This window comes from Mustelus asterias, chromosome 4 (assembly GCF_964213995.1).
Source record: "Mustelus asterias chromosome 4, sMusAst1.hap1.1, whole genome shotgun sequence".
NCBI lineage: Eukaryota > Metazoa > Chordata > Chondrichthyes > Carcharhiniformes > Triakidae > Mustelus > Mustelus asterias.
In genome coordinates, this window is record NC_135804.1 from 50,216,374 (window position 1) to 50,229,165 (window position 12,792).

Genomic DNA, 12,792 nt, shown 5'->3' on the forward strand with positions numbered 1-12,792 from the left:
CCCCATGGATTTCTCAGTTTTTAAACATCTGCAGTTGCCATCCTAGACATTTTGTTTGTCTCGACTTAAAATTTGTCAAACGTATGGCCATCTTCAGACTGCCCATCAATAACCCCATCTTTGTACTGGAACCTGTGTTTAATGTTTTTTCAATCTCAAAACTCAGCCACCATCGAATCCTCCATCCTTTGCTTTATCACAAAGTTGCCTGCATTCGATGGGACAGTTGCTGGAAATGACTGCCTTCCTGGAAATTTTTTTTAGGGCAGCAACCATTTAGTCTAAAAAGAGAGCTTTTACTGCAGAACTGAACCCCTGTCCATGCTAAAAGTCTGTCTACATGAGAAACGCATCACAATCAAGTCATTTACATGCCAATACCAACTCCGGGATCTCAAGTTCAAAACTCTTTCAGTTTACCATTTGCAAAGTCCATGATATATTCCTCCATGCACTGATCATTTGTTTTCCAATCTATCAAAGGCTGACCAATAAATCATCCTTTTCATAGAATTTATCCTAAAACTGGGACAGAAGATCCAATCCCACTTTGTTATCCAAATCATTCATACTCCATTCTGAAGACACTTTATTCCTAATTTTGCTTTTTGCAAGCCAGAGGCATACTTTGCTTCTTTTTGGGTAATGAAGTAACCCATGCCCACATCTCCACTCCAGTTTTTGTTGTTAATCTGGTTCTACCTCAGAGAAAATTGGTGGATAAGTAAAGCCTAATATTTTGCATCATCCCTCTACCATCCTGTAACTACAATTTGTCAGCAGCAGTATACTTCTTTATCCTTCAGAGGGTAGAGGCAAAAAAACCTATTTTACAGCAATCAATCACCAAGGCTCAATGTTCATCCTCTGCTACCATGTTAATTCCAATAATAGCATATGGTAAAGGATTAAGTCTGAAGCTTGTCTTTTTCCTTAAGAAAGTTTATTCTCAAAACAGCTTAGTAACAATCTACTTTCCCCACACCAGTTGTTCCAGCTGTGTCTATTTATATGCTTTTGGAGGTTGGGATCATCACCTGTCTTTAACAATGTAATTGTCTGAACAATTTAATTGCCAAAGGATATAATTGCTGGTACATTGACAGGCACAATGGTGGAACATCCAATGAGTTTGATTTTTAATATTTTGTTCTTTTGTATTCACAAAAGAAAGTTAGAGCCAAGAAGGTAAATTGGTTGCTGGCTTTGGCTTAACACTAATGGCTCCAAACAAACGTAGCTTTAAATTGAGGGGTGATAGATATAGGACAGATGTCAGAGGTAGGTTCTTCAGTCAGAGAGTACTAAGGGCGTGTATTGCCCTGCCTGCAGCAGTAGTGGACTTGCCAACATTAAGGGCATTTAAATGGTCATTGGATAAACATATGGATGATATTGGAATAGTGTAGGTTAGATGGGCTTTAGATTGGTTTCACTGGTTGGCGCAACATCAAGGGCCGAAGGGCCTGTACTGCGCTATAATGTTCTCTGTTCTATGTTCTATACTGTGTCATTCAACCCACAACAGTAACAACAACCCGTGTTATATATTTTCTTTATATCTCAAAATCACTTCACTGGAGCAAAATAAAGAACCTATAAAGCAATACTAGGAGAGATGGCCAAAAACCTGGTCAAAGAGTTTTTAGATGTTTTAATGAAGGAAGGAGAGTCAGAAAGGTTGAGGGTGAAAATTTCACAGCTTTGGGCACAGACAATAGAAGGCACGGCCACCAATGGTGCAGCAATTATAAATTAGGGATGCTTATATGAGGCTGAAGTGAGAGAAATACAAATATCTTGGAGGGACGTGGAGCAGAAGGAGATTACAGAGACAAGGAGAAAAACAAAAAGGTGGATAGGAAGAAGAACTTGTCCCGTTTAATATAAAAATCTGTCCTAATTATTTTAAAGATCAAGCAATTAATTCCGACTCATGCAAAATTATCATTGCATTTTGCTCATTAGCTGTACAACATTACACAAGTCCCTGGCTTGAACCAAATAGCACATTCTGGAGGCAGCATTGTTAAATTGCCCTTAAATCTCAGCAGGGATGACTGGTGAAGATTCTCTCATTTTGGCATCAACTATTGGACTCCCAAGCTGTCTTTTTCAGATTTTATTTTTTTCTAATGGTGTTTAAAATTATAACGCCAACAACAATCCCTGCAATATTCCAGTTACAGGGGTATCGAAATGATGCTCATTAATGAGATCACATCTGGAATATCTACTTTACAACTTGGTACTTGACAATTGGTTCCTTTATGCAGTTTTAAATTATCTGCTGTAAAATTAGTCAATTTCTTAAAGGTTGTCACTTGCAATAATCACCATTAATTCTTCAGGCTGCAGATTCAGGTTTGCAATCAATATGACGTTATGAATTTTGGAAACCGTTTTGTCACTGTGAAGTGAAAATGGAACAGGAAAGGTGGCTGGAGCATCGCACACATACTCACCCCGGTTTTCCAGCTGCTTTGCAACTTCTTTTTGGACTTTGTGGATCATTGCACAATTTGTAACATCCATTTCAATAACTGTTAGTCGATCAGAACCGACCGACTCGAGTTCTTGTGCACCATCTCCATCTTTATGAAGCACCATTGCAAACACATGGAAACCAAGAGAATGCAGACGGGTGGCCAAAGTGTGACCGAAGCCAGAGTCACAACCTAAATAAGGAGAAAAACAAGTTTTTAAAGAGCTGTAATTAAAGAAAGGCATTTCAGAATGTGTTTGCCTGATAATCCGGTCCCTGCTACTTTCTTCAAGTGAAAAAAAATGTTTCAGTGCCATGTTCTCCCCTGGTCAAACAACTTTCTATTGTCTATCACAAAGCAAAAAAAGACATTTCCCTATGCCAGAAATTTGTATGCTCACACACTTAAACCACTCACGCAACTGATCATTTGATACTAAACTCGATTCGTAGAATCCCTACAGTGCAGAAGGAGGCCATTCGGCCCATCGAGTTTGCACCAACCACAATCCCATCCAGCCCCTATCCTCACTATTTACCCTGCTGGTCCCCCTGACACTAAGTGGTAATTTAACATGGCCAATCAACCTAAGCCGCACATCCTTGGACTGTGGGAAGAAACTGGAGCACCCGGAGGAAACCCACGCAGACAAAGGGAGAATGTGCAAACTCCACACACATTCCATAGAACATAGAACATAGAACATTACAGCGCAGAACAGGCCCTTCGGCCCACGATGTTGCACCGACCAGTTAAAAAAAAAACTGTGACCCTCCAACCTAAACCAATTTCTTTTCGTCCATGAACCTATCTACGGATCTCTTAAACGCCCCCAAACTAGGCGCATTTACTACTGATGCTGGCAGGGCATTCCAATCCCTCACCACCCTCTGGGTAAAGAACCTACCCCTGACATCGGTTCTATAACTACCCCCCCTCAATTTAAAGCCATGCCCCCTCGTGCTGGATTTCTCCATCAGAGGAAAAAGGCTATCACTATCCACCCTATCTAAACCTCTAATCATCTTATATGTTTCAATAAGATCCCCTCTTAGCCGCCGCCTTTCCAGCGAAAACAATCCCAAATCCCTCAGCCTCTCCTCATAGGATCTCCCCTCCATACCAGGCAACATCCTGGTAAACCTCCTCTGCACCCTCTCCAAAGCCTCCACATCCTTCCTGTAATGTGGGGACCAGAACTGCACACAGTACTCCAAGTGCGGCCGCACCAGAGTTGTGTACAGTTGCAACATAACGCTACGACTCCTAAATTCAATCCCCCTACCAATAAACGCCAAGACACCATATGCCTTCTTAACAACCTTATCTACTTGATTCCCAACTTTCAGGGATCTATGCACACATACACCTAGATCCCTCTGCTCCTCCACACTATTCAAAGTCCTCCCGTTAGCCCTATACTCAACACATCTGTTATTCCTACCAAAGTGAATTACCTCACACTTCTCCGCATTAAACTCCATCCGCCACCTCTCGGCCCAACTTTGCAACCTGTCTAAGTCTTCCTGCAAACTACGACACCCTTCCTCACTGTCTACCACACCACCGACTTTGGTGTCATCAGCAAATTTGCTAATCCACCCAACTATACCCTCATCCAGATCATTAATAAATATTACAAACAGCAGTGGCCCCAAAACAGATCCCTGAGGTACACCACTTGTAACCGCACTCCATGATGAATATTTACTATCAACCACCACCCTCTGTTTCCTATCCGCTAGCCAATTCCTGATCCAATTTCCTAGATCACCCCCAATCCCATACATCTGCATTTTCTGCAGAAGCCTACCATGGTGAACCTTATCAAACGCCTTACTAAAATCCATATATACCACGTCCACTGCCTTGCCCCCATCCACCTCCTTGGTCACTTTCTCAAAAAACTCAATAAGGTTAGTAAGGCACGACCTACCTGCCACAAAACCATGCTGACTATCACCTATCAATTCATTACTCTCCAAATAACTATAAATCCTATCCCTTATAATTTTTTCCAACATCTTGCCGACAACAGAAGTGAGACTCACCGGTCTATAATTCCCGGGGAAGTCTCTGTTCCCCTTCTTAAACAATGGGACAACATTCGCTAACCTCCAATCTTCTGGTACTATACCAGAGGCCAACGACGACCTGAAGATCAGAGCCAGAGGCTCTGCAATCACTTCTCTTGCCTCCCAGAGAATCCTTGGATAAATCCCATCCGGACCAGGGGATTTATCTATTTTCAGACCCTCCAGAATATCCTGCACATCCTCCTTATCAACTGTAATACTGTCTATTCTACTCCCTTGCAACCCAGTGTCCTCCTCAGCTATATTCATGTCCCCTTGCGTGAACACCGAAGAGAAATATTGGTTCAATGCTTCACCAATCTCCTCCGGTTCCACACATAACTTCCCTCTGCCATCTATAACTGGCCCTAAACTTGCCCTAACCAACCTTCTGTTCTTGACATACCTATAGAACGCCTTAGGATTCTCTTTAACCCTATCCGCCAAAGTCTTCTCATGTCCCCTTTTAGCCCTTCTAAGCTCGCTCTTCAACTCCCTCTTAGCCAATCTAAAGCTTTCTAGTGCACTACCCGAGTGCTCACGTCTCATCCGAACATAAGCCTCCTTTTTCTTTTTAACCAACAAAGAAACTTTTTTGGTGCACCACGGTTCCCTAGCCCTACCAATTCCTCCTTGCCTGACAGGGACATACCTATCACAGACTCGCAGTAGCTGCTCCTTGAAAAAACTCCACATGTCGGACGTTCCCAGTCCCTGTAATCTCCTAGTCCAACCTATGTTTCCTAATTCTCTCCTAATAGCCTCATAATTACCCTTCCCCCAGCTAAAACCACTGGCCCGAGGTTCATGCCTATCCCTTTCCATCACTAAGGTGAACGTAACCGAATTGTGGTCACTATCACCAAAATGCACACCAACTTCCAAGTCTAGCACCTGGTCTGGCTCATTTCCCAGCACCAGATCCAATATAGCCTCACCTCTAGTTGGCCTGTCTACATACTGAGTCAAAAAACCTTCCTGCACGCTTTGAACAAAAACTGACCCCTCTAACGAGCTAGAGCTATAACAATTCCAGTCAATATTAGTCAAGTTAAAATCCCCCATAACAATTGCCCTATTACTTTCACTCCTAAGCAGGATTGACTCCGCAATCCTTTCCTCAACCTCTCTAGAACTTTTAGGAGGTCTATAAAAGACTCCCAACAGGGTGACCTCTCCTCTCCTATTTCTAATCTCCGCCCATACTACCTCAACAGATAAGTCCTCATCAAACCTCCTCTCTGACACTGTGATACAATCTCTGACCAATAATGCTACCCCTCCCCCTCTTCTCCCTCCTTCCCTACTTCGACTAAAACATTTGAACCCCGGGACCTGCAGCATCCCTTTCTGCCCCTGCTCTATCCATGTCTCTGAAATAGCCACAACATCGAAGTCCCAGGTACTGATCCACGCTGCAAGTTCACCCACTTTATTGCGAATACTCCTGGCATTGAAGTATACACATTTCAAACCCTGCTCCACCCCACCTCTGCAATGCCGTGCATTGCAGTCCCCATCCATGCATCCCTCACTTTCAGCCCCACTACTCAGGATCCCTCCCCCCCCCCGAATCAGTTTAAACCTCCCTGCATGGCCTTAGCAAATTTACCCCCCAGGATATTGGTCCCCTTCTGATTAAGGTGTAGACCATCCTTCTCATAGAGGTCACACCTTCCCCAGTACGAGCCCCAATTGCTTAAGTACCTGAACCCCTCCCTCCTGCACCATCCCCTCAGCCATGAATTCAAACCTTCCCTCTCCCTATTCCTCTCTAAACTATCCCGTGGTACAGGCAAGAGTCCAGAGATAACCACTCTGTCAGTCTTGGCCTTTAGTTTCCACCCCAACTCCATAAATCCCTGCCTAATATCCCCTTCCCCTATCCTCCCTATGTCGTGTGTCCCCACATGTACAATAACTTGTGGTTTATCTCCCTCCCCCCTAAGAGTCCTGAATACCCTGTCAGACACATCCCGGACCCCAGCCCCTGGTAGGCAACACACCAACCCTGAGTCCCTACCTTTAGTTCCGACCCTCCTATATGTCCCCTTAATTGTGGAGTCCCCAATCACAAGGCCCAGTCTTTTACAGCCCCTAACCACCTGAGCTTTCTCACTCGGCTCACCCCCAGAGATCTGCTCTCTATGCTCAGTTGATTCCTCCTCAACTGTAGCCTCCAGCACCGAAAACCTATTATGGAGGGGAACCGCCCCAGGGGATTGTCTTCCCGATTGCTTCTTACCCCTCCTCCTGGCATTGACCCAAGCCTCATTTCTAGGAGTTACTATTTCTCTATAACTCCTATCAACTTCCACCTCCGCCTCCCGAATTATGCGGAGTTCCTCTACCTCCCCCTCCAGCTCCTTTACACGCTCCTCCAGAAGCTGCAATCTAATGCACTTCTTACAACTAAAATCTCCTGAAACACTACTGGATTTCCTCACCACATACATCCCACAGGAGATGCAGCATACTGCCTGAACTGCCATCCCTGAAGCCATTACCAGCAAGAAAAAAAGAAAACAAAAAACTTCCCCACACTTATAATTAGGTTAGAGGAGGATGGAAGGGTGGGATCCTCCATCCCCAATATGTACAAAGTAATGAGTCAAATGTTGAGATGGCTTCAATCTTCCACAGAGAATTCATTTCCAATGTCCATCATGGAATCAGGAGGAAAAGAAATCATGAAAGTCCTAAATAAAAAAACATGGAATCAAGGGAGAGCGAAAATCACAAAAAACACATCGAAATGGCTCTGCAGCCGACAAGTCAGAAGGTTGCGGGTTCCAGCTCCACTTAAGATTGGGATAGAGGACATGTCTGTGAACCAAAACATTAACTTGTTTCCTCTCTTCTGGCCAGCTGAGTAGTTCCAGCATTTTGTGTTCATATTTCTACATAAACTAGAAGTGCACTTCTTCCTCCCACTTAAATGGGAAGCATTATCTGATCCATTGCAAATGAAAACTGTCTGCCATGTATTCCAGCGTTTTATATTGCAAAATCAAAATGAAAGATAAAGGATCATAGCATGGGCACATTAGCCAGGTTGAAACAGGTATAAAAAAAAGATAAGATAAAAGAAGTGATACTAATACTAAAGCAAAATATTGCAGGTACTGGAAATCTGAAATAAAAACAGAAATTGTTGGAAATATTCAGCAGGTCTGGCAGCATCCATGGAGAGAGAAACAGAGTTAATGTTTCAGGTCTGACACCTTTCATCAGACTGGGAGAAGTTAGCAAGGTAACAAAGTGGAAAAGACAAATGGAAATCACATTGGAGAGGAGAGCAGTATCCACAGTATTTTACTTCAGTAGTTCTGTTTAGTTCACTGCCCCTTCAGTTGCAGAAATGCCACCTTGAAAAAGTTCTCCCCAACAGGATTTCCTTTGTCACTTCTACCATTTACATTTCTGACTTTTTCTTGCTCTGACGAAAGGTCACAGACCTGAAACATTAACCCTGTTTTTCTCTCCACAGCTGCTGCTTGATCTGCTGAGTATTCCCAGCATTTTCTGTTTTTATTTTAAATTATTTTATGGGGAATGATTAGTTTGTAGATGCTAGTATAAACCATGTCTGGAGGATTGCATTGTTGCCTCTGAGTCAGAAGGTTGCAGGTTTAGGTTGCATTTCAGAAAAACTGAACACAAAATCTAGGCTGACTCTTTGCTGCATTACTAAAGGAGTTGTACTGTTGGAGATATCAGTCAAAACTTTCCAGCTGTTCCCTCCAGGAGGATCTTCCGGTTCCTCTGACAGCAACTGCGGCTTCCCCAGCGGTAGAGGGTACGAACAATGGGAAAACCTGTCATCAGCCAATAGCAAGACACCTCCATGCCATAAACATGCCGTTGGGGGTGGAAAATTCGGCCCATCATCTTTTGTAATGAGATGTAAAATAGATCTGATCTGCCCTGATCAAGTGGATGTGAAAAAATACCAAGGTACTATTTGAATGTGAAAAATACCAAGGTACTGAGCTGAATATGTATCTCCCAGCATCTTTCACCGAACAGCAACAAAAGACAATCCAATTCTTATCACCTTGCTGTTCACAGGAGTTTGTTGTGTGCAAACTGGCTGCCATGCTGTCCTACATTACCATAGTCACTATACATCAAAAGTACTTTATTGGCTCTGAGGCACTTGAGAATCTTGAGATCACAAAGGGTGCCATGTGTAAGTTCTTTCTTTCAATTGGTGTTACCACTTAGTATCTCTATCTTACCGAGACAGGCAAGAGGAAGACAATATTCTCTGAATTGGCACACTCAAAGCACAAAGGGGGTTTAATGAGTGTATAGTATATATGCATAATACACTATTAAGGTAAAGCTGACGTGTTAGTATATCAAATGAATAATCAAATTGACTGTGCTGTTTATGCTGTTGAACTGCAAATGTACTGACTTGTGACTGCTTGCTGGACTTTGTTACCATACTGTGAAATGAAACAGCCTTGTGATCAAACAATGGACCTAAAACAGGAGGGGGAAGAATGTGAGATCGCTGTATGATTAATTATCTGATTAATGAGCAACAATCAGCTGAATATCTGGGCTTTTGTGAAGAGTCTCCTCATTGTGTGATAACGAGAAAATGTCTGTGATCAGCCCTGTGCTTGATGTTGTACATTGGCTCCAAGTTAATGCCTTGATTTTAAAATTTCCATTCTCATTTTCAAATCTCTCCTGTGGCCTCATTCCTCCCCATCTCTGTTTTCTCCTCTGGCCCTCCAAGATATCTCTAGTTCTAGCCTCTTATGTAATCCAAATTTTGATCACTTCATCATTGGTGGCTGTGCCTTCAACTATTTGGGTCCTTGGCTCTGGAAACCCCTCCCTATACCTCTCCTTCTCACTTTCCTCCTTTAATACACTCCTTAAAATTTAGCTCTTTGAGCAACCTTTTGGTCATTTTCCCTAACACGGGAAACATGCCCTATGCGGCTTGGTATCATATTTTGTTTTATAACATCTTTGTGAAGTGCCATGCAATGTTTTTTTTCTGTTAAAGGCGCTATGCAAGTTGTTGAAAATTAAGTCATTTGCACAAAGAACTACTGACAACCTTAATGCAACAGGTTGTTACATTCAGCCAATTCATCCGTATGGCTGGTCAAAAAACCTGACAGCACAATCAGCCATTTCTCAGCTTGTGGTCAGGGAAGCAGCAACTTTCTGATCTCATATTCCACCAGGGTCATAGTGGTTCTCTACTCTGGACGTCTCCAGTAAACTTTGGAATGTTCCCTTTGGAATGAGGACCAGCATAAATTTGCCTTTGCCTTCATTGATAACAGTACACCAGGAATTCCATAATGCACCCAATGAGCAATGAGGAGTTTCTCATGGTTGTGGGATGAAGAGCTTGAGATGTACTAACCAAACTGCTGCGAAGGTTACAGGATGAGAGTCTCATAGTAAACCCAAAGAAAGTACAACTGAAGCAGCTGTTTATGATTTTCCTTCCATTATCTGTTGCTAAGGATCTAATACCCGATCTGCCGAGGGTGCACATCACTAGTTCCCTTGCTGGTACCCAAGGCAACACAGGTCTTTCTCAGACTTGTCAGTTTTCAAAGAGTTTTTATCCCTCTGGTTTGTGAAACTTGCAAAACCAATGTATGAACTGCTGGACGGGAAGACATTGTGGAATAGCTCCGAGGGTGACTTGATGCTGCTTTAACTATAAAGATTTAATTGCCAACAGAGAATTTGTATAAATGTATGACAAGCGAAGACTAGATTACAAGTGTGACTGCTCTTCTGACTCCCGGCTCCAACTGCCAGTCCCTCCTCCACCCAAGGTCTGTGCTCTCCTGCCGATTGGCTCAGTTTCCCGCTGACTGATCCATAGGATCCTCGCTGGTCATGTGGCCCTTGGAACAAGCCACCTCACCCCCCCACTTCAAGGGCCATGTTACTACTACACATTGGCGGGGAGTATTGGGGGTGGCGATGTTCCGGGGGGGGGGGGGGGGGGGATCAGAGGTGGCAAATCGGGGGGCGGGGGGGGAGGGGATATTCGCACATTAGTCCTAAGTAGCGATAGTTCAGGTAAAAATGGAACAGCATAAAGTATGCATAAGTACTTAAACCTCAAAGATTTGGTTTTCAGATGTTAAAGCGTTCAACCATAACAAATGTGGAAATGATGCTTATCCAGGAGAGTTGGAGAGTTGATTTCTCAGAAATATTTTGGATTTTCAGTTAGGAGAAAGAGAATATAGGTTTGCATTGCACTAGAGATATAACAATGGAATTTTGTTACTCAGTGAGCAATGTAAAGTATATTAAGTGGTTATATTGAAGAGATTGCATTATTTATTTTTGTCTGAATGGCATTTTATTTGAGAACAAGACATTCAATTTGGATAATGAAATCTTAGGCAAGGGTTACATGTTTGGTACTTGTTTTAGTACTTTGTGTTAGTGGGTGCAATAAGGATTATAAAACCTCGCTTTTGCACATCCTTTTACTACACAAAAGTTGGGTGTGGGGGCAATAGGGACAGGGGAAGAAGATTCTTCTCAATCACTTTGGACCATTTCAGTAGAATTCTAGACTAGGAGGGAGAGAAAAAGAGAGAGGCAGATATGTGTGCTACTAATGTAACATAGGGGTCTGAATTTATGTTTTGGATATGTCATTTCCTCGTTTCACTGATGGTTTTAAGTATATTAGGTTTTAAGGTCCACAGTAGACTTGCAACTCCTTTTGAAATCCTACCTCTTCAGTTCCATAGGGCAATAACTTCCTGACTCTGCAGCATCACATTTGGGAGGTACCCAATAATGCACTGGAGAATGTCTCTTGGAAGTGCCCACGCCAGATAAACCTTTACCATTGTCCAGATGGGCTAACTTCCCCTGGACAATTGCATTGGGCTGAGAACCGTCTGAACTGGTAAGATCAGGTGAGAAGGGAAAAACCGGATTCACGTCCAGTTTCTTGCCTGTCGTGATGTTACTGGCCCTGTTATGCTGGAGAAATTATTTATATATTTACTGGCTTATTTTAATATAATTAGCGAGTCCCAGATGCAGCTGTCCGGACTCACTTGCCCTAACGGATCACATATGGTCCCCACCAATGAGGACCTGATGTGATGGTCTTGTCAGGGGGAAATGGAGGCCATTGAGGCCCCACAGGTGGTCGGGGCAGGAGCAGGCAATGCCCCTTTGGCAATGCCAGCCTGGAACCTTGGCACTGCCAGCCTGGAACCCTGGCACTGCCTACCAGGCACCTGGACAATGCCCACCAGGCATTGGGCAGTACCAAGGGGCCGGGGCCTAAGGAGAGGGGTGGGGCCTGAAGGGTGCGGCGCCTGAAGGGGCGGGGCCATGACAGGGGTGGGGCCATGATGGGGAGCTAGGGCAAGAGGAGCTCTGTAGTGGGGATACTCTGCATCAGTGATCGGCCGGGACAGCGTTCAGCTGGCGGGAGAGGGATACTCTGCATCGGGGATCGGTCAAGGCGACGATCAGCTGGTGGGGGGGAATGGGACGTGGTGATTGGCTAGAGGAGCAGATCAGTGGCAGCGATCAGCCAGGGGGGCGTATCGGGGGTTGGAGATCAGCTGGAGCAGCGATCGGGGGTTGGAAATCGGCTGGGGCGGCTATTGAGGGGGTCAATATTTGGGGGGGGGGAAACGATCGATGTGGGTGGCATTGTCTGGGGCGGGGCAATTTGGGGGGGGTCATGTCTGAGGGGGAGCAATCAGAAGGGGGGGGGGCGATTAGGGCTGGAGGCAATGTCCGGGTCCGGTGTGGGTGGGGGGGATGAGAGATCTCCCAGTGCACTGTGTACACAGTGCCCTGGGAGATTGGGGTGCCTGCGCAATGGCACCTCTACAGCTCAGCACCCAGCTTCCTGGTGTGAATAGGCTCCACACACTCCCCCTACTGGCCAGAATCACATTTGGGATCATTTTTTCTAAGTGTTAGAAGATAATGTCTGGGAGCTTGCCCAAAGAATAGGCACGATTCTCTCCCTTTTTCAGGCTCATTAGGCACTTAGAATTTTTTTGGTAAGATCCAAGCCTTCCATGGCTTTAGCTTTCCAATATTTAGCATTAATATTGATAAATACCTGGATAAATTCAAGTTATTATTTAGTTCAAAACTCACGGACATCTCTCGCTCACATTCCCCTCCCTCTCTCTCTCTCATTCCCCCCCCCTCCCTCTCTCATTCCCCCCTCTCCCTCTCTCATT

The 12,792-nt window shown here is 44.3% G+C and overlaps 1 protein-coding gene across 1 annotated transcript in view; it reads right to left on the reverse strand.

Moving 5' to 3' along the window:
• LOC144492683 (11-beta-hydroxysteroid dehydrogenase type 2-like) overlaps positions 1-12,792 on the reverse strand; it is a 76,978-nt gene that overhangs the window by 60,082 nt on the left and 4,104 nt on the right. Inside the window, exon 2 of the mRNA XM_078210993.1 lies at positions 2,466-2,678. Within this exon, the coding sequence (XP_078067119.1) occupies positions 2,466-2,678 (213 nt within the window). The remainder of the gene's footprint in view (positions 1-2,465; positions 2,679-12,792) is intronic.